The sequence below is a fragment of the Hemitrygon akajei genome, chromosome 4 (genome assembly GCF_048418815.1).
Source record: "Hemitrygon akajei chromosome 4, sHemAka1.3, whole genome shotgun sequence".
Classification (NCBI taxonomy): Eukaryota; Metazoa; Chordata; class Chondrichthyes; order Myliobatiformes; family Dasyatidae; genus Hemitrygon; species Hemitrygon akajei.
In genome coordinates, this window is record NC_133127.1 from 95,066,967 (window position 1) to 95,089,425 (window position 22,459).

Here is a 22,459-nt window from a genome sequence, read left to right on the forward strand (position 1 = left end):
GTTTGGACACCGCTGGTCAAAATTTCTGTTACTGTGAATAGTTAAGTGAGTAGAAGATGAACTGATCTCCAAAAGTCATAAAGTTAAAGATGAAACATTCTTTTCAACATTTTAAGCAAGATTAGTGTATTATTTTGGTTTTGTACAATTTTAGAGTGAAAAAAAGGGACGGAGCACCATGCAAAAGTTTGGGCACCCCCAAGAGATTTGAGTTCTCAGATAACTTTTACCAAGGTCTCAGACCTTAATTAGCTTGTTAAGGCTGTGGCTTGTTCACAGTCATCATTAGGAAAGGCCAAGTGATGCAAATTTCAAAGCTTTATAAATACCCTGACTACTCAAACCTTGTCCTAACAATCAGCAGCCATAGGCTCCTCTAAGCAGCTGCCTAGCACTCTGAAAATTAAAATAAATGATGCCCATAAAGCAGGAGAAGGCTATAAGAAAATAGCAAAGTGTTTTCAGGTAGCTGTTTCCTCAGTTCAAAATGCAATTAAGAAATGGCAGTTAACAGAAACGGTGGAGGTCAAGTTCAGATCTGGAAGACCAAGAAAACTTTCCGAGAGAACTGCTCGTAGGATTTCTAGAGAGGCAAATCAAAAACCCCGTTTCACTGCAAAAGACCCTCGGGAAGATTTAGCAGACTCTGGAGTGGTGGTGCACTGTTCTACTGTGCAGCGACACCTGCACAAATATGACCTTCATGGAAGAGTCATCAGAAGAAAACCTTTCCTGCATCTTCACCACAAAATTCAGCATCAGAAGTTTGCAAAGGAACATCTAAACAAGCCTGATGCATTTTGGAAACAAGTCCTGTGGACCGATGAAGTTAAAATAGAACTTTTTGGTTGCAATGAGCAAAGGTATGTTTGGAGAAAAAAGGGTGCAGAATTTCATGAAAAGAACACCTCTCCAACTGTTAAGCATGGGGATGGATTGATCAAGCTTTGAGCTTGTGTTGCAGCCAGTGGCAAGAGGAACATTTCACTGGTAGAGGGAAGAATGAATTCAATTAAATACCAGCAAATTCTGGAAGCAAACATCACACCGTCTGTATAAAAGCTGAAGATGAAAAGCAGATGGCTTCTACAACAGGATAATGATCCTAAACACACCTCAAAATCCACAATGGACTACTTCAAGAGGCACAAGCTGAAGGTTTTGCCATGGCCCTCACAGTCCACCGACCTAAACATCATCGAAAATCTGTGGATAGACCCCAAAAGAGCAGTGCATGCAAGATGGCCCAAGAATCTCACAGAACTAGAAGCCTTATGCAAGGAAGAATGGGCAAAAATCCCCCAAACAAGAATTGAAAGACTCTTAGCTGGCTACAGAAAGTGTTTACAAGCTGTGATACTTGTCAAAGGGGGCGTTACTAAGTACTGACCTTGCAGGGGGCCCAAACTTTTGCTTCGGGCCCTTTTCCTTTTTTGTTATTTTGAAACTGTAAAAGATGGAAATAAAAAAGAAATCTTGCTTAAAATATTAAAGAAATGTGTCATCTTTAGCTTTAAGCATTTTGGAAATCAGGTAATCTTTTACTCGCTTAGTTATTCACAGTAAGAGAAATTTTGACCAGAGGTGCCCAAACTTTTGCATGCTACTGTATTAAGCTAAGCTACTCAATAATATAAAAGAGAATATAAAGATTTTTCAGGGATTAGAGTGGAGATCGGACTGCTGGAAAATAATGCTGAAGGAGTAGTAATGGGGGACGAGGAAATGGTGGATGAACAAAGTATTTTGTGTCAGTCATGACTGGTAGGAGGCAAAGAGTGGGAATAAAGGGGGCTATTTCTGGTTGGCTGCCGATGATTAGTGGTTTTCCACAGGGGTTGGTGCTCAGACAGCTTCTTTCCATATCATATGTCGATGATTTGGATGACGGAATTAACGGCTTTATGGCCAAGTTTGTGAACGGTACGAAGATAGGTGGATGGGAAGGTAGTCTTGCGGAAGCAGGAAGTCTGCAGAAGGATTTAAGGGAGATTGGGAAAATGGGCAAAAAAGTAGCAGATGGAATATAGTGTGGGGCACTGTATGGCCATGCACTTTGGCAGAAGGAATAAAGGGTAGATTTCTTTCTAAATGCGGAGAAAATTTTAAAATCAGAGATACACAGGGAATTGAGAGTCCTTGTGCAGGACCCCATTAAAATTAATTTACAGGTTGAGTCGGGGGTGAGGAAGGCAAATGCAATGTTAGCATTCCTTTCGAGAGGACTAGAACATATGAACAAGGATGCTGCTGGTTAAGTCTCATTTGGAGTACTGAGAGCAGTTTTGGGCCCCTTATTGGAGAAAAAGATGTGCTGGCATAGGAAAGGGTCCAGCCGAGGTTCATGAGAATGATTCCAGGCCTGAAAGGGTTAACATATGAGGAGCGCTTGATGGCTCTAGGCCTGTACATGCTAAGTTTAGAAGAATGGGGGAGGGGGTGGACTCATTTCATACAAAATGCTGATGGAACACAGCAGGCCAGGCAGCATCTATAGGAAGAAGCACTGTCAATGTTTCAGGCCAAGACCCTTCATCAGGACTAACTGAAAGGAAAGAAAGTAAGAGATATGAAAGTAGGAGGGGGAGGGGGAAATGCGAAATGATAGGAGAAGACCAGAGGGGGTGGAAAGGTGATTGGCAAAAGGGATACAGAGCTGGAGAAGGGAAAGGATCATGGGACGGGAGGCCTAGGGAGAAAGAAAGGGGGAGGGGAGCACCAGAGGGAGATGGAGAACAGGCAGAGAGAGAGGAAAAAAAAAGAGGGGGGAAAAACTAAATATATCAGGGATATACTATATATATATATATATATATATAAAAATAATGGTACTTGTGTTCCTTTGTACTTTATGTAGTCTATACTTTGTACAAATGCAATGTTTGCATTTAATTTTGAGGGGACTAAAATATAAAAGCTGGAGTATTGTGAACAGTTCTGGACCTCTGATCTAAGAAAGGATGCGCTGACATTGGAGAGGCCCAGAGAAAGTTCACAAGAATGATCCTGGGAATAAAAGGGTTAATGTAGGAGGAACGTTTGATGGCTCTGGGTCTGCACTTGTTAGAGATTAGAACAATGAGGGAGGATCAGAATGAAATCTATCGAATGTTGAAAGGCATAGATAGAGTGGATGTGAAGAGGATATTACCTAGGGCACAGCCTCATTTTGAACAGAGTTTGTGGAGGAATTTCTTTAACCAGAGGATAGTAAATCTGTGGATATTATTGCCACAGACAGCTGTGCAGGCAAAGTCATTGGGCATGTTTAAAACAGAGTGTGATTGGTTCTTGATTAGTTAGGCCATCAAGGGTTACAGGGAGAAAGCAGGAGATTGGGATTGAGGGGATTAATAAATCAGCCATGATGGAATGGCAGCGCAAACTGAATGGGCTGAATGGCCTAATTATTCTCTTAATGTCTTGTGGCTTTTATGCTCCAATTTAGTTAATGTTGAAAACTACAGGGTTTTTTGTTTACTTTGTAGTTTCAAAGAATTATTTATTTGTACTAATGTCCAACAAACACAAAATCCATCTCCTCAAATCTCAGCATACTGAACTATCAGTTTCTCTTTGTGTACACTGTAACTTATCCATGGGCTTGTGAAATTCATAATATTGCTAGTCTTACTTCTTAAACCCTTTCTTCTCTTACGGTCAGAAATTTTGACATTGTACTTCCTGCTTTTAAAGGGAAATGAATTGGCAGTGGGAGTCCTCTACAGGTTGCAGAGGCAAGGAGATTACAAAAACTGGATTGAGGCTGGATATATTAGCATCTTAGTGCTGCTAAACATGAAGCAGGTTAGCAAACACAGTAGTTAAAACACACTCAGAACTTTGTCAGGATATAAGCAGCAGAGTCAAGACTAGGTTCAAAACAAGAATTCAAAAGATCTCTTATGACTTTAAAGTACCCTTGAATATTCTGAAGTACAGATAATACAAAAATAAGCCTTTTCATATCCAGTTATGATTAGCAGCTTAAACATGATCTTTGTAACATGTACAACTTCAACTTTTCAGCTAGACAAGATGTAGAAAGATTAAACCTGCTGAGTACAGGACAACTTTACACACATGAACTGCATCTATCAGGTGGCTTTTGAGATGTTTCTGTACAATTCAACCCACACCTACTTACCTCCAGACTCATGTCCTGATATTCAGATTTTGCAGTAAGACACCAATGGCGATTTTCCTGGCCATCAAGCAGGTCAAAGACAGTTTTTGGCTGAAAGATTTTTAGAGTTTTATGTTACCTCAAATTATTTTTCACATTAGAAAAATATTTTGAATTAATGAAAATAATCTTTAATGTGTAGTTTTAGGAATGCACTAAATTACTGGAACTTACAGAAAATTTTGGTTTGTCAAAGTCCTTGGGCTGTTTCCACATTTTCAAAGGAGTTTTAAATCTGTAACCATCTGCGTCTATCTGACTTGTGGTGTTGCCAGTGTCTGTGGGTAGCGCTGGGAGGGTTATGAAAAAAAATAATACACAACTGAATTATCCTTACAATTCAGGCTATCTGATGACAGCTTTTGCTCACAGTTCATGTACATTGGTTGTACAGCAGTTAGAGTATGTGAGTATTACTGGATGTTGCACTCCTAGGCCATAAAACCCTCCTTGAAAATGCAATCTGTATTTCCAGTTTATCAAGATTAAACTTGTTTTTAAATGAGTAAGGCTGGCAGAATGGTACAAGTGGTTGCTACAGCAACCCAGATTTGATTCCTGGCCATCTCTGTGAAGTTTGTGCATTCTCCCCATGTCTGAGTTCCCTTCCTGGTTCCACATCCTTCCACATACCAAAGGTGTGCTGCTTGGTAAGTTAACTGACTACTGTAAATCCCCCCTAGTGTCGGTGGGTGACACTGAAGTTGATTAGGAAGTGAGTGAGAATAAGTAACTGGGAAAAAGCAGGATAAATAGGATTGCTGTGAGCTGAATGTGAGCCAAAATATACTAGATGGGCTAAATAACCCAAGTTGCAAGGAAATGTGAGAAATGATTGCGTTCAAAAATAACTTCAACTCTTTATCTCGAAGTGTTCATTAATGGCTGCATTGGGCATTCAGCTCCACACAAAAGAACCCACCTGCCTTTGCCACCATCTACTGAGAAAACTAACAGATCCAATCAAAGATTCTCAGGGTTAGAAACTATCTTTTTATATATCACGGAGATGGTGATACAGCTGAACCACTGGTTGTGACTCATTCAGCAGCTCAAAACTACAGCATTACTGAATCTTCATGGTTACATACATCAACTTGTTCTGGGCTCACTGAGGGCACATCTCTATCAGTCAACCAGTACAAATCTATCAAGTAAATCACCAATGCTTTACGCACCAAAGCAAATACATTTATTGTTTTGTATAGCGGAGAATGTAGTCATAATTTTCAACAAGAAATCAAGCATTACAACTCTTCAAACTGGAAACATTATTAAAAATAGACGATTTCACCAATCCTGGCATAAATAAACATTGAAGAGAATGTGCAAGGCTATGTGATAAGCTGCAAGATCTGAGAATGCGCCATGCGCATGAATGCGCCATGAATACTAGCATATTCTACATTCTCTTGCCCCTACCCATGTATCCCTTGACCCAAATAGCTCTTACCCCCACAAATCTCTCCTCTTCCATCCATTTTCTACTGATTGTGACATCAACAGTTGTCTTTACAATAAGAATTAGTCAGCATTTGGGGTGGATTGGTGTCTAACAGTGTCACACAGGATGAAGCTTACAGAAACTTTGTTAAATTTAGGTTTTTTGAAAACTCCAGTGCATTTGTTTACAGTTAACCTATACAATTAACAAAGTGAAGTATTTGTTTTAATTTGCAATTTGTTAAATGACGATCACAAGATGGTCCTAACTCCCCTTTTTAGGTGAATGTCATCTGCAATGTAAAAAATATTCAATACATTCTTCATTTGAGCACATGGTGTCTACATTCCAGATAAAAATGGTGACATTTTAGTTTTAAAATCAAAATCATGATGCAGAAATTTCTTACCTGAAGCACAATTTAGTTCTGTTGTACCTTTGTCCAACTGAAGCGCAGAGATGCTATCCAGAACTGGTTCTATGTGAAACTGACTGGGCTGCAAACAAGCTAATTCATTTTGCGTTTTCAATGTAGGGAGAAGAACAGCAAGGTTGCCTCTTACTCTTTGGAGGAAAAATACAAGTACAGTTACAATGGGGAACCATCATGTTAATAATAACAGTTGTGTGCCTATAAACTGGATTGTGAAGTGCTAAATTTTTGTAAATCACTTAATCCTATTTCACTTTGAAAAGTCAGATGTATAAAGTACTGGAAATTTTCAATGACAAGTTGAACCAAGTCTGCAGATTTTGTGTCAGGGCCTGCATATGTCCACTGCACTAACACAGAGGATCTCAATGGCTTTCATTCAGCACAATTTAAAACCTTTTTAAAAGCTGAAGTTTGCCTGTTTGAATTTCATACACATTTAAGTATGAAATAACAAGTTACAACTCATTACAGTGAAAGAATGAGTTAGCATGCTAAATTTTATCATCTACTTTTTTCCTAGTCCACTGATGGTTTACAATTTGATCTGAATAACACATCCACACTCCTTAGTGAATCACAGTTGTTTGTCATCTTATGATAGGATTCATCAGTTAGCATGGATTTGTGACAGGGAAGTTTTGTTTCACCTATCTACAGTTCTTTTTAGAATATGGCTAGCAGAATACTTAAGATGGAAATAGTAAGTAGAGTCTAGGTAGATTTTCAGAAAGCTCATGCCACGTTGCCCCAGCAACTCCCGATTAACCCAAACCTAATCACAAGACAATTTACAATGACCAATCAAGCTACCCGGTATGTCTTTACACAGTGGAAGAAAACCAGAGGACCCAGAGAAAACCCATGCATTCCACAGAGACTCCTTATAGAACAGTGAGAGAATTCCAAACTCCAGAATGCCCCAAGCTGTAACAGGGCTGTGCGAACTGCTACGCTACCATGGAAGATGTGGGGAGATTCCTTCCATCAGAGTGGTGAATCTTTGGAATTCTCTTTCACACAGAGATTACCAGTAATTGTGCTCACTCCAAGCAGAGATCAATAGGTTTCTGGATATTAAAGGTAATTATGGAAACTAGGTTCTAAAGCAGGAAAGTGGAGCTGATAAATGGCATAGCAGGTTCAAATAGCTAGGTGGGCTGCTCATGCTCCTAATTTGTATGCCTTTAATAATCTGGAGCTAGCAGCACCGGGTATTTTGGGGCCATCACAAATATTGCAAAAACATGGTGTCTTCAAAATGTACTTCTTGGGAATGTAATCCATCAAAACCATTGGCAGTGAGCCAAAGGAGAGGATAGTTGAAAAGGTGAGAGTTTCAAGGTGAGAGGTGAGAAAATTTTCAAGAGAGTTTTAAAAGAAAAAGAGAGGAACTGACAGGAGGAAATTCTTGTGTTTAGGCTCCATACGTTGAAATACAACCAATAGTTGCAATAGTGAAGCGAAGGCAACAGGGAACCACAAGTGGCCAGAATCAAATAACACAGCATTCTCCCAGGGATATTAGAACAAAAATCAGTAAAATTGCTGGGGGAAGAACTCAGCAAGTTAGGCATCATTTATAGGAAGAAAACCATTGACTTCTGAGTGACAACTTCTAAGGAAAGAAATATTGACTAAAATATTGACTGGTTCTCTTTTGACAGATGCTTCCTAACCGACTGAGTATTCCTTCCATTTTCTAATTTTACTTCAGATTTCCAGCACCTGCAAGTTTGCCTGATTTTTCAGATATGAAAATGTCTTAATATTGAAAAGGCTCTAAAAATAGTAATTAACACAAGAAAGGATTTCCAAACAAACCAAATGGTGTATTTTTAGAAAGTTACCTTTCATTTAAGTCGCAGGCCACCTGAAATTTAAAGAAACACTGCATAAGAAAGGGATGTATGGGCATAATAGATGTACACTTAACACCTTCACAGTAAAGAATGAGAACTTTCCATGTATTAAGAACTGTACTATATACCAACATGTGTAAGGAGCATTAATGTTTGGATTCAGAGCCTGTAATTCTAGGTCATCAGTAGAAAATTAGACAGATGAATTAACAAAATATCTTAATTAAATCAAATTTAATTAACTTTGATTATTCTGGAAAAATATCATGATGGTTAAAAATAGAAGAGTTACCTTTCTCAGGATGAATTACTACTTGTTGGTCTTTTATCAGTCTTTTAATTTTTAAAAGACTGATAAGCCATTATCAAACCTTAACAAAAATGTTTCTAACCGTTACGTTCCCTGGCCATTGTTTTAAGTATTTTGGTAACCTTCATGCCCTATTTGTCTTCAAGCTGTGCATCCAAGCTTAGAAATTTCCCTCCACAAAGCCCATCTTAGTCACCAAATCTGCACAATACAGGCCTTACCTTCAATCATTCCTTTATCACTTACAGGCATGATTAATCAGAGTGTTCTGACCAGCCTCCCATTCTCCACCTTTCTAAGCCAGTCCACCCACATCTTGCTCTGCACTTTCCCCTTCACAATACTCTTTGCTGGCCTGTATTTGTTTCTAGAGACCTAATCCATGGGTTCCCGATCTTTGTTAATGCCACGGATCATTACACAAGGGATCCCCAGGTTGGAAACCCCTGATCTAATACTTCAAGTTTAAAATTCACATTGCTGTATTTAAATCTTTTCATGAGTACCCCCCCCCCCCACCACAGAATCCTGGTAAACATCTTCTCACGTAACTCCCAAACTTTCTCCTCTTGTGATTTTAGCATATACCCCTTCCCTGTGACCATAAGACATAGGAGTAGAATTAGGCCATTCAGTCCATCGAGTCTGCTCTGCTATTCCATCATGGCTGATGGTGGATCCCACTCATCCCCATACACCTGCCTTCTCCCCATATCCTTTGATGCTCTGACAGATCAGGAAATGATCAACTTCTGGTTTAAAAACACAAACTTGGCTGCCACCATAGTCTGTGACAGAGTATTCCACGGATTACTACTTATGTCAAGGTCTGCACACCTTCGCAGACTTCAAAGCTAAGCACAGTCGTACTGCCAACGTTGCTGCCTCTCTCCAGAACGAGCTAGATCTTTTTATGCTCAGTTTGACGTCGCCAACACTGAGGCCCCAAGGAGAGCCGTCAAAGCAACCTGCACCCTGAACCTCTTGGAGGCTGAAGTACGCAGGTGTTTCCAATGAGTGGACTGTTGCAAGGCTGCGGGACCGGGCGGCATCCCAGTGCTGGTACTCACAGTATGCACGGCACAACTGGCTGGTGAGTTTGCAGACATTTTTAATCCCTCCCTCTTTCAGTGCAGTGACCTCCTGCTTCAAAACATCCACCATTGTCCCTGTACCTAAAAAGACCAAAGTAACACATTTGGACGACTGGCGTCCTCTCGCACTCATGGCTCCTCGGTAGAGATCGTAAACAGCACCAAATTTCTTGGTGTTCACCTGACGGAGAATCTCACCTGGTCCCTCAACACCAGCTCCATAGCAAAGAAAGCCCAGCAGCGTTTCTACTTTCTGCGAAGGCTGAGGGAAGTCCATCTCCCACCCCCCATCCTCAGCACATTCTACAGGGGTTGTATTGAGAGCATCCTGAGCAGCTGCATCACTGCCTGGTTTGGAAATTGCACCATCTCGGATCGCAAGACCCTGCAGCGGATAGTGAGGTCAGCTGAGAAGATCATCGGGGTCTCTCTTCCCGCCATCACAGACATTTACACTACACGCTGCATCCACAAAGGAAACAGCATTTTGAAGGACTCCATGCACCCCTCAAACAATCTCTTCTCCCTCCTGCCGTCTGGGAAAAGGCTCCGAAGCATTCGGGCTCTCACAACCAGACTATTTAACAGTTTCTTCCCCCAAGCTATCAGACTCCTCAATACCCGAAGCCTGGACTGACACCTTGCCCTACTGTCCCGTTTATTATTTATTGTAATGCCTGCACTGTTTTTGTGCACTTTATGCAGTCCAGTGTAGGTCTGTAGTCTAGTATAGCTTTCTCTGTGTTTTTTTTTATTACGTAGTTCAATCTAGTTTTTTGTACTGTGTCATGTATCACCATGGTCCTGAAAAACATTGTCTCATTTTTACTATGCACTGTACCAGCAGTTATGGTCGAAATGACAATAAAAGTTGACTTGAATAATAAGCAAATACTCTGAGACGCTGGTCAAGGACTACATGTGCAGCATGCTACCACCTATACTGGACCCACTATAATTCGCCCACTGACACAACCGATTGACAGATGTTGCAATAGCCACAGCTCTACACACCGTTCTTCCACACCTGGAGAAGAGGGATGCTTTATATGAGAATGCTGTTCTTGGACTACAGTTCAGCATTCAACACCATAATTCCCTCCAGGCTTGATGAGAAGCTCAGAGAACTCAGCCTTCACACTGCCTTGTGTAGATGGATCCTGGATTTTCTGTCAGATTGCTGGCAGGTGGTAAGAGTGGGCTCCCTCATCTCTGCCCCTCTGACCCTCAACACAGAAGCCCTCAGGACTGTGTCCTCAGCCCCCTCCTTTACCCTCTGACTGTGCTGCCACCAACAGATCCAATCTGCTAATTAAATTTGCTGATGATACTACATTGATTGGCCTTATCTCAAATAATGAGGCAGCCTACAGAGAAGAAGTCATCACCATGACACAGTGGTGTCAAACGGAAACCTCTCCCTCAATGTCACAAAAAAGAAGCTGGTTGTGGACTATAGGTGGAATGGAGACAGACTAACCCCTATTGACATCAATTGATCTGGAGCTCAGAGGGTGAACAGCTTCAAGTTCCTTGGCATACATATCACCTGGTCTGTACATACCAGCTGACTGTGCCCCTTTCACCTCAGACCAGTGAAAAAGTTTGCCATGAGTCCCCAAATCCTAAGAATTTTCTACAGGGGCACAATTGAGAGCAACCTGACTGGCCGCATCACTGCCTGGTATGGGAACAATCGCAGAACTCTGCAAAGTACTGTGGACAGGCCAGTGCTTCTGTAGATGTGAACTTCCCACTATTCAAGACGTTTACATGGACAGGTACGTAAAAAGGGAAGGGCCCCGAAGGATCATTGGGAACCAGAGTCACCCCAACTACAAACTGCTACCAGCTGCTACCATCCAGGAAACGTTACCACATCATTAAAGCCAGGACCAGCAGGCTCCGGGACAGCTTCTTCCACCAGGTCATCAAACTGGATAATTCACACTGATACAATTGTATTTCTAAGCTATATTGACTGTCCTGTTCTACATACTAATTATTACAAATTACTATACAGTTAAAGTCATAAGTTTACACAATTTCTGACACTTAATCCTAGAAAACATTCCCTGTCTTAGGTCAGTTAGGATCACCACTTTATTTTAAAAATGTTAAATGTCAGAATAATAGTAGAGAGAATGATTTATTTCAGCTTTTATTTCTTTCATCACTTTCCCAGTAGGTCAGAAGTCTCCATACACTTTGTTAGTATTTGGTCGCATTACCTTTAAATTGTTCAACTTGGGTCAAATGTTATGGGTAGCCTTTCACAAGCTCACAGTAAGTTGCTGGAATTTTGTTCCATTCCTCCAGACAGAATTGGTGTAACTGTGTCAGGTTTGTAGGCCTCCTTGCTCACACACGCTTTTTCAGTTCTGCCCACAAATTTTCTATCGGATTGAGGTCAGGGCTTTGTGATGGCCACTCCAATACCTTGACTTTGTTGTCCTCAAGCAGTTTTGGAGGTATGCCTGGGGTCATTGTCCATTTGGAAGACCCATTTGTGACCGAGTTTCAATGAGAACCACCTCCCTCCCCCCTACGCACCCCCCCCACATTCTTCTAAATTCTAGTGGATACAGGCCCAAAGCTGCCAAATGCTCCTCACATGTTAATCCCTTCATTCCCGGAATCATCCTTACGAACCTCCTCTGGTTTCTCTCCAATGACAACACAACCTTTGAGATATGAGGCCTAAAACTGTTTACAATTCTTCAGCTGATTAGTGTGACCAATTAGCAAGCCCTTATTTCAATCATGAGGATACTATACATTAGAAATAACCTCTTTAAAAATGTCACCCTCTCCAGATCATTTATCCTTTAAGACACACTATAAAAACACTTATTTGTAAATTGTGTCTCTTCCTTAGCTTGGCATCCAGTATTAAACTTCTTCTCTAAGATAGGACATGATTATAGAACTGTAAAGCATATAATTAATCCATTCAACTAATTGGCTCTGTGCTGGCTCTTTCAAAGCACAATCCACCAAGTCTAATTTATTGCCTAGTCCCACAGCCTTTATATTTTTCTACGATTTTATCCAATTCTCCTTTGAAAGCAATTACTGAATGAAGGTGCTCACAGTTACTCTTCACAGTTCTGTAACCTTGTTCAATTCGCAAAGAAGTTCCAGAGCTTTAATTCACCATCCCATTCACTTTTTGATGCAATTGCCAGTGCCTTGGCACTGTTCCAACACAAGCTTGAGGAACAGCATATCTTCTGTCTAGGGCAAGATGGCACATGCAAAAATTTTGTTGGCACACAGCATGCAGCAGTACCCCTCAATTCTTTAAACCACATTCAAATCATGACGGCACAACCATCATCTTTACTGCCAATGAAGCTTCGAGTTTTGTTTTTAAACAACCCGAAAGCAGTGAGATGTTTTCACAGGGAAAGTCTCACGGCGGCTTGTACCTGTCTAACTGATGCCAAGAACACATGACATTCGATGATACGATTTCAAATCCCTGCTGACCTGGTGTACACATACATCAGTATTTACATAGGCAGTAAATGGTTACAATAACAATACCATTCAGAAAGTATGTCACTTTTCCATTGTCTTTTTAAAATATTGTTTTTTGAACAAGTTTTCTAAAAATGCTTCATTCATCACAAACAATCCCTATTTTATTAATAGCAAAGCAATGAATACATGCAAATAACCAAAAGGTCTCATTCTTCTACCTTTAAAACATCCATAATTATTATTAATAATTCATTAATCAATTATAATCTCTGCTCAAAACTACCAGGGCACAAGAGGTTTTTAAAAAATAAGATTATTGCCAATTTGGGCACATAACTCTCAAAAAGGTTCACCACCACCTGGTTTAGGGCATTGCTGACTGGGGTAATGTGGCTTTGGGTCTGTATCAGTACTGGCTGATTCTGTTACATTTCCCATCTGTAATGTGATTCATTTTCTCCCCCCACTGCAGAACTTCCTGATTTGCCGGTCGTTCACAGTTCTCCAACAGACATTTAATAGCTTTTAAAATGTCCTGTTTGCTATCTCCTGCAACATCCCCCATTAACACAAGAAAATCTGCAGATGATGGAAGTCCGAAGCAACACCCCCAAAACGCTGGAGGAAGTCAGCAGGCCAGGCAGCATCTATGGGAAAGAGTAAACAGTTGGTGTTTTGGGCCGAGACCCTTCTTCAGGACTGGAAAGGAAGGTGAGAAGTCTGTCATTAACCCATCAACCAGATGGTTATGTGAACACCCCCACCCATCCTTCCACATTCCTTATCCAGTTTGAAACCAACTTGTTTTCTCACTTTTTCCTTCTGAGGAAGTATTCCACCCAAATTGTTAACTTTGTTTCTTTTTCCACAGCTGCTGCGTAACATGCTGTTTCCTCCATCTTCTGCTTTCATTTTAGATTTCTATCATCTGCAGAATGGGCTATTGGTAGATAGGGAGCAAAACATCATTCTCAAAGAAAAAAATTCCATCTAGTGAAGAAAAAATCATCAACCCATTTTTCACTATTTGCTCACAATAATTACAGATTTATTCAATTATTTGAGGAACAGGAATGCCAAAACTAAATTCCAACACACATCCTTTCCTCAACTGGGGGCAGGAACAGACTGTTAGACCTTCAAGGAACAAAATCTCTCCATAACAATTTCAGCAATTTTGCATTTTTACTTGCTACAAATGAATAATGCAAAGATTCTCAGAACCATTGAGAGGATTTAAAACTCCTAGCTGATAACAGCCACTGCATAATGAATAAATACAAATCAATTTCATTTATATTGGACAAAGTTAATAGAACTTGCCAAAGAGTTAAAATGTAATATTTCTAAAATAGTTTTAAATCTATCCCAGAATAAAGAGATCAGATTCAACACAATTTCACCAATAAATATTTCTCTACAATCAACAAATACTCAAAAGGTGCATAACCTCAATATTATGGTCATTTTTACAATGCAAATGTAACAATTTGAATATTGCAATCTGTTAAAATGACAAGGACAGGTTCACAAGCATTGTGATTTTCACATATTGCAAAACTTTGGGAGAGGGATTGAACTTTCAAGTTTGACTATTTAATAAATCCTGAAAGTTTGCAATCCAAACTACACTTTGGATAGGTACACGAAGCTTAGAAAAAACAGAGGGCTATGGGGAAGTCTAGTAATTTCTGAGATAGGGACATGTTCGGCGCAACTTTGTGGACTGAAGGGCTTGTATTGTGCTGTCGGTTTTCTATGTTTCTATGTTTTTCTATTGACAGAATCTCCAATTAGAAGTTAGGATTTTGAACAACCAATATTATGGATACACTGAAATAATTGCCACTTTATTTTCTTAAAAAGCTTCCATGGAAAAAAAACTTCCAAAATATATGTACTCTATCATCGCTACTGCCATGGGCAGAGACAACAAAAGTAACTTGGGGTGAATAGTCCCGCAGTACCCATCATCGTTTGGCTAAAATTTAAATTACACAGCAAGCACAAGTTGGTCTGTGTAAAATTCCTAAACAAAGAAAAACGCCACAACTTGCCGTTTCCTGAAATAATGTCGCACTTCACGACAATCTCTCTTTTCATCCAACCCGTCAAAAATCTTTGCACAAGCCAGCTTCTAAACTGCATTCATAAATGCATCACATACTTGAAAAATACAGCACAGGAGCACATTCTTATCTGTGCCTTAGTGGAACTGCCTTATTACATTAACATCTGTTCACAATGCTGTAATCATTAGCTTTTTTAAAAAAAATCTACCGGGGTAATTCCCTGTTTGAAAGTTTCTAAGAGATCTCCTTCCAACATGTAAACCTATTAGGTTTCGAGGGGGCTGGTTGGCTAAATGTTGATAGGTGGGTTGCTCCTGGCTGCATATTCTATACTTAGTGGACACTCTAACAAGGGGGCCAGATATATGGAAGTAAGCTGAGCAGAGTTTTTATTCAGGTGGAGGAGTGAATCTTAATTCTTTACCCCAGTTGTTGAGTACATACAAAGTTAAAATAGAGATATTTTTAGAACAATGATCAAACAAAAGGCATATTGAGAAACATCAACCAGGAACTTATTTAATAGTAGAACATACTTGAGGGATCATGAAGCTAATTATTGCTCTTATTTATTGTAATAAAGCCAGAGCACCAAGCACCAAGTGCAAAAGAGCTCATGTTTAAAAACTAAACTCAATTGCTGAGTTACTGATGGCCTTTTAACAAGCTGATCGGAGAGAAAAAGGAAGCTCAATCCTTTTGGTTTGTCTCAGGTGATACCTCTACAGCGTCTGCACTCTCTCTACCTCTGTAAATACTTAGCAAGTGAACTTGATACTGCTGGTTTTAAAATTAATAATCTAATTTTCACCTGGTTTGCCAGGTGAATCAAAAATGACCTAATGCTAGACTCTGTGAGCAGACATACCCATGATACTCTATAAAATAATCAATAAGATACACCAAAGGGACTGTTTTGTGCAGTACTACAGTTCAGCACAAGAGTAAATGAAGCAGATCCAACTAAAACCAACATTTGCTATATCAAATGCAATGAATTGAACCTTTGTGCCATACATGTAGAAGGAACAGCTTCTTTCCTTCTAACTTTTCCTGTGAGTGTGTGCATTTGTTCCAGGTATACCAGTTTCCTCCCACATTCCAAAGACATACTAGTTAGTCGGTTAATCTGTCGTTGTTAAATTGTCCTGTGATTAGGCTAGGGTTAAGCAGGTGGGTTGCTAAGTGGCACAGCTCTTAGGCCAGAAGGGCCTGTTCTATGTTGTATTTGCAAATAAAATAAATAACTCCTAAATGGATCTCTTATAAATAGCAAAGGTGAACCACTGATCTCTCGATCTACCTCACTATCTGTATTTCACTTTCCTGTAACTGTAACACAACTTTTAGCATTGTTTCTACCCTCCCCACCCCAGTGTACTTGAGCGGAAATTATCTGTCTTGCTGCTATGCAAAACAAAGACTTTTCACTGCATCTTAGTGCATGATAATGACCATCCAATTACCAATAACGTTAATGTAACCAGCAACATGATGATCTTTTTAAATTATCATTTGATTTCTCCAACTCTGTTACCCAATTCTGGCCAAGTTAGCACAAATAACTGGCTATTAGCAAATGATTTAAAAATATAATCAGTGGTATTTCAAAGCATCTCCCCTTCAAGTTTCCAAATCTGGTTTGCAGAAATAGTTTTAATTTTGCATGGATAAACAAAACAGAATTAAAGGCCATTGTACACATCTACATAATAACCTGTCCACACCCTGCTTCAATTTACTCATCCTGATTTGGTGACCTTTGAATCCTGGCAAGCAAAAACTATTGCAACATACATGAAATGCTGGAGGAACTCAGCAGACCAGGCAGTATCTGCAGAAAAGAGCCCAGTTGACATTTCAGGCTGAAACCGTTCCATCAGGACTTGCGAAAAAAATTATGAGCTGTCAGAATAAGGTGGGGAGAGGGGAGGGAGAAATACAGGTGATAGGTGAAGCTGGGGGGTGGGGGGGAGGCAAAGATCTGGGAAGTTGATTGGTGAAAGAGATACAGTGCTGGAGAAGGGGGAATCTATAGGAGAGGACAGAAGGCCATGGAAGAAAGAAAGTGGGGAGGAACATCAGAGGAAGGTAATGGGCAGGTAAGGAGAAAAGCTGAGAGGGAAATGGGAATGGGGAATGGTGAAGGGGGAGGAGCAGGCATTATCAGAAGTTCAAGAAATCGATGTTCATGCCATCAGGTTGGAGGCTACCCAGACAGAATACAATTATTCCTCCAACCTGAGTGTAGTTTCATCACGACAGTAGAGGAGACAGTAGACTGACATGTTGGAATGGGAATGAGAAGTGGAAGTAAAATGGGTGGCCACTAGGAGACCCAGCTTTTTCTGGTGGATGGTGCATAGGTGCGTGGCGAAGTGGTCTCCCAATCTACGTTAGGTCTCACCCATATATAGGAAGCCACACAGGGAGCACCAAACACAGTAGATGACCCCAACAGACTCATAGGTGAAGTGTCACCTTATGTGGAAGGACTGTTTGGCGCTCTGAATGATAGTGAGGGATGAGGTATAGGGACAGGTGTAGCATTTGTTACGCTTACAAGGATAAGTGCCAGGAGGGAGATCGGTGGGGTGGGTCAAATGGACAAGGGAGCTGCTTCATGAGTGATCCCTAAGGAAAGCAGAAAGCAGGGGAGAGAAGAAAAGGTGTGCTTGGTGGTGGGATCCTGTTGGAGATGGCAGAAAATTAATTTAGGTTTTGAAAAAATTTTTACTGAGCTAAACTCAGTTTTTTGGGAAAAGAATTCCAAATTTCCTCAATCTTGCTTGTTAAAACTTACAACTACAGAATAGTTCTGCAAGAATAAATTTGAAGAGTCATGCTTCACAGCTTCCTCCGAGATACTAAATGCTGCAAAATGACCACATTTTAAAACAGTTTGGAATGATGGATTTAACACACTTAATGTTATGCTTTGATTTGAAATAGATTGGGAAACTGCTTCACCTAGCATCTTTGCTTCATTACAAAGAGCTGGATCTCCTGGTGGCTAGCCATTTCAATTCTACTTCCCATTTCCATTCCAACACACAAGTCCATGGATTCCTCTACTGCCGGGATGAAGCCACATTCAGGTTGGAGGAGCAACACCTTATATTCTGTCTGGGTAGCTTCTGGTAATGGCCCCCTCCTTACCCTATTCCCGTTTCCCAATCTCAATTTATCTCCTTACCTGTCCATCATCTCCCTTGGGTGCTCCTCCCCTTCCCTTTCTTCCATGGTTTTCTATCCTCTCCCATCAGATTCCCCCTTCTCCAGCCCTTTACCTCTTTCACCAATCAACTTCGCAGCTCTTTACTTCACCCCCTCCCCTGGTTTCACCCATCAACTACCAACCTTGTACTTCTTCTGCCCCTCTCCCCACCTTCTTACTATGACTTCTCCTATTCCTTTCCAGTCCTGAAGAAGGGTCTCAGCCCAAAACATAGAATGTTTACTCTTATCCATAGATGCTGCCCAGCTTGCTGAATTCCTCCAGCATTTTGTGTGTTGCTTTGGCTTTCCAGCATCTGCAGAGTTGCTAGATGCTTTGATTCTGACAGTCATTATCAATGGCTAAATTTACAACAGTTTGTGAGAATTCTGATAGTCAACGTTGGCCTTGCCAGTGATTGCTATGTTGAAATTTAAATAAAAAGTCTTACCTTAAGAAAATTTACAGGATTGCATTCATTCACCAGCTGTTCACATTCTTTCAAATACTTCTCGACTGCGTCCTTCTGCGTTTGTTTTCTTGCCAGGCTAGCTTTGCGTTCAGCCTTCTTGCTTTCAATCTGTTTTTCAATCTTTTCCAACAATTGCTTTCTTTTCAATTCCAATTTCTCTGAAATCTCATCGAACTTGTTCATAACAATTTCTTTCTCATACTCCAAAATGAGCTAAACAGAAGTGAACCAGCATGTAAGCAATGCTTCCCAACAATGGATTATAATATTCATATAGATTACTAAGGACTTCAACAGTCAGTATCCAAGTTACTTCAAAATAATATAGTGTAGGCTTGGCAAATTGCAGATACTCAAATTAATGTTTCCACTGTACACCGTCAGGAAAGAATATTCAAGAGAAAATAATTTTCCCATAGTTTAACTTTCCTGAACCTTGTTATCCAGTTATCTGTGATCAGTTCTTCCATTAGTTTCCACTATTATCCCCTATAAACACCTGAAGACAACAACCTATATTGAGGTATGAACCACATTATCCCCAAGACCTTTTACAAACAACCACTAGGAATCTAGAGATCAGACCCATATGACAGTGGAAGGCATTGCTACTTAACAACATCCTTTGACAAGAACATATCACATACGTATTATAACTAATCACGAATCTCTATATCAAATATTTAGGAAAATGGGGCATGAAGAACTTAATTCCTTACTAGCCCAGTAATACATTTAATCACAGAAAGTACAAGTTCAATTAAAAACAGAAAAATAATTAAAGGTTGTCAGAAAAGATGCACAGAAACAAGCTTCGTTCCTGTACATCATGATTGAGTACCAGGTATCACAGACTGGCACGATGTGGCACAAATTCACTAAACCACAGAAATTCATGGGAGTGCAGATACTAAGGTCACAGAGTTCTTACCTCCATATCCGAAGGCTTATCAGCAACTTCAGCCTTTAGTCTCTCACTCAGCTGTCTCAGTTCTCTCAGGTTGTTAAAGTAATCAAGCTTTAAAAAAAAGATGTAGTCAGATCAATCTGTTCCACAGATATCAAACACAGATCTAATGATAAACTTACATCAATCAGTTGATCAAAATCTGTAAGTTTTTCTTTCCATTCACTGAAAAACACATTACCACATAATTGTCATAAATGGCACAGCTGCTTGCTCATTCTTTCCCATAAAGTAAATCACAAGCGGTTGGTGTGAATGTAGAACACAAGCAAGCCATGGCTAATGCATATTGGTTCCATTTTGTTTAACACCTGCAGCCAACAAAAATCTATCAACCAAAACTTTTTTTTAAAAAAAACTGCAAATGTTATAATTCTGAAAAGACACTGAAAGAGCTTTGAAGAGAGAAAATATTAAATTGACATGTTATGGTTCACCTTTCTCACCTGACCTGTTGTGGATACCCATTTCTTGTGATTGCTTTTTGAAATAAAAACAAGCTGTTTTGAAACTTTGTCACCCTCAGATGTATGCCATCTTTAAATGATAATGACTGTAATGACAGCACCAATGAATGCCAAAACTAATAATTTAATAAAGGAAGGCTAATAAAAGCAGTGCTTTTGATGCAATTTAGATGGTGTTTTGACAAATTTTTACACATGGCAAGCTGGTCAAAAAAGTAAAACTCTTTGGAATCCAATGATAGGTTTATTAAAATAGGTTTAGTTATAAAGGGCAGAGAGTAATGGATAATGAGTGTGTGGAGCTGGAAAGTTATTCTCAGTCGGATACCATAAGGCCCAGTCCTGTTGTTTTGTAAAAACAAGAATGGTTTAAATTTAGTTGTGGGTAATAGTATGCAGACAATTTTTAAAAAAAGTTGTAGTTGAGCGAACAGGTGGTGGTTCAGATAGAATGCAATTGGAATTTAACAGTGGGAGGCAATGCATTTGGGAAGCTGCACAAACAGAAAAATAAATGAGAACTGCAAAAAACCTTGGAACTTACATACATGTGAAAAGTTGCAGGACAGATTGATAAGGTGTAGAAAGGATATGACAAATCATCCTTTACTCATCAAGGTGCAGAGTATAAGAGCAAGGAAGTGATGCCAGAATGCTAGTTAGGCTACAGCTTGAGTACTGCATATAGTTTTGTTCACTGCTTAACAGAAAAGCTATGATTACACTGGGTAGGCTGAAAAGGAACTTTATGTAATAATTCAAGATTGGAAAATTGTAGCTTATGACAAGCTAGGATTGTTTTCTTTAGAACCGAGGTTGAAGAGAAAAATGGGGTGTTTTACATACCAGGGTCACAGAGAGGCAACACATTTCTCTTAGCAGAGGGATTTAAAAAAAAAGCCAAGGGGCCGAGCTTTAAAGTTAGTCGTCAAAGAATAAAAGATGAGGAAAATATCTTCTCCAGGAAGTTGGTGGATGGATGGCAAAGAAACCTCACCATATTTAAACTGTAACTGGATATACATTGTTTATACATGATAAGGTTTTGAAATTAGATGGTCACTTTGTATCAAACAGGTCTGCAATCCCTCCAGCCCCCTTGAGCACCTTTGATTTTAAAAGCCACATACTTGCAGGACTGTGGATCAATTACTGAAAGGTGGGGTTTGTCTAGGATCTTCTTTTTCAGTTGGCACTAATGTAATACATTTCCTATGTATTTTAATGTCCTTGAATTCCAGAATCCCCCACCAAGTGAAATAGTGAAAATGTTATATCCATTTATTAAACAATTTATCACCCTAATTGATTCACCTATAATCCCCCATTTTCAGTTTAAAGCATGATGTCCAGCCAATAAGTGCAGATGACCAACGAAGTGTCTGAAAAGTGAGAAAGAAATAGAAGTTTGGGGTTTAGCAGATGAAGGCGTCAGTCCCACTTATGTGTGGCAATTAAAATAAGGAATGCTGAAGGGGTATAATAGACAGCAATCTGGAGGGATTGATGGTTTGCTGATCGAAACTTCATCAGCAACACACACAAAATGCTGGAGGAACTCAGCAGGCCAGGTAGCATCTATAGAAGAGACAGAAGTGTATTGCTTTGGATCTCCAGCGTCTGAAGATTTTCTCGTATCTGTGACAATTTCTTCACGTTTAGTTACCCTCGCACACCCCTCCCCCACACCACTCGGGGCCCAGGACTGATGCCCGTCGACTTCCCAGAGCAGGGCAGAACCTCCCTCCTGACTCGGATACCTTTTCCTCCTGGTAGATGATGTCAATCAAGTTGACAGAGTGGAAGACGCCGCGGTGGTGCTCGGACACGCACTGGCCGCACGCCACTTGTTTGCAGACCTTGCAGAAGAGCAGCAGGCTCCTGGGTGGGTGGCGCTCGCAGGTCGCACGCCCGGCGCCCGGGGTCTCGGCTCCCGGGCCCGGGCCCGGGCCCTCCTCCAGCTCCTCGCATCGCTCCTGCCAACTGCCGCCGCTGGCGCCGTGCTGCGACCTGAACAGCTTCACCACCTCGGCCAGGGTGGTGTTGCCGGGCAGGTTGACGGCGCCCTCGGCGATGAAGTTGGTCTTCCTGCAGAGCGGGCACTCGAGCTGGCTGTTTCTCCAGATGTTGTTGCTGCTGCCCAGCCCGATGCCGGAGCAGAACGACTTGGTGACACACTCCAAGATGCACTTCTTGCAAAAATTGTGCGAGCATACAGGCAGAGTAGTGGGGTTCTCAAACATCGATAGGCACACTGCACAGGTCAGGCTGGCCTCCATTTCAAATTTTTAAGCAAAACCTCTCTCTCGCACTTCAAAAAAGCTGCAGCCAGCTGAGAGTTTCCGGAAATCGAAAGTGAGAAACTCTGTCCCGGGCCGTTTTCAGGAAGTCCCGCCTCCAATGACCCCGTCACTCACGGGTCAACAGGAAATGTCAACCACCTGGCTCC

The 22,459-nt window shown here is 40.6% G+C and overlaps 1 protein-coding gene across 3 annotated transcripts in view; it reads right to left on the reverse strand.

The window, feature by feature from the left end:
- The window catches only part of LOC140726544 (uncharacterized), a 55,323-nt gene extending 32,951 nt beyond the window's left edge, over window positions 1–22,372 (reverse strand). For 2 of the 3 annotated variants that reach the window (XM_073043077.1, XM_073043076.1), the window contains exons 1-8: window positions 21,771–22,372; window positions 19,508–19,594; window positions 18,556–18,789; window positions 7,914–7,936; window positions 6,040–6,194; window positions 4,361–4,476; window positions 4,148–4,237; window positions 1,391–1,447 (exon numbers count right to left, since the gene is read on the reverse strand). In XM_073043077.1, coding sequence (XP_072899178.1) covers window positions 1,391–1,447; window positions 4,148–4,237; window positions 4,361–4,476; window positions 6,040–6,194; window positions 7,914–7,936; window positions 18,556–18,789; window positions 19,508–19,594; window positions 21,771–22,289 — 1,281 coding nt within the window. In that variant the 5' untranslated portion in view covers window positions 22,290–22,372. The remainder of the gene's footprint in view (window positions 1–1,390; window positions 1,448–4,147; window positions 4,238–4,360; window positions 4,477–6,039; window positions 6,195–7,913; window positions 7,937–18,555; window positions 18,790–19,507; window positions 19,595–21,770) is intronic. The other variant, XM_073043078.1, reaches the window with a different exon arrangement.
- Between the last annotated feature and the right edge of the window lie 87 nt (window positions 22,373–22,459).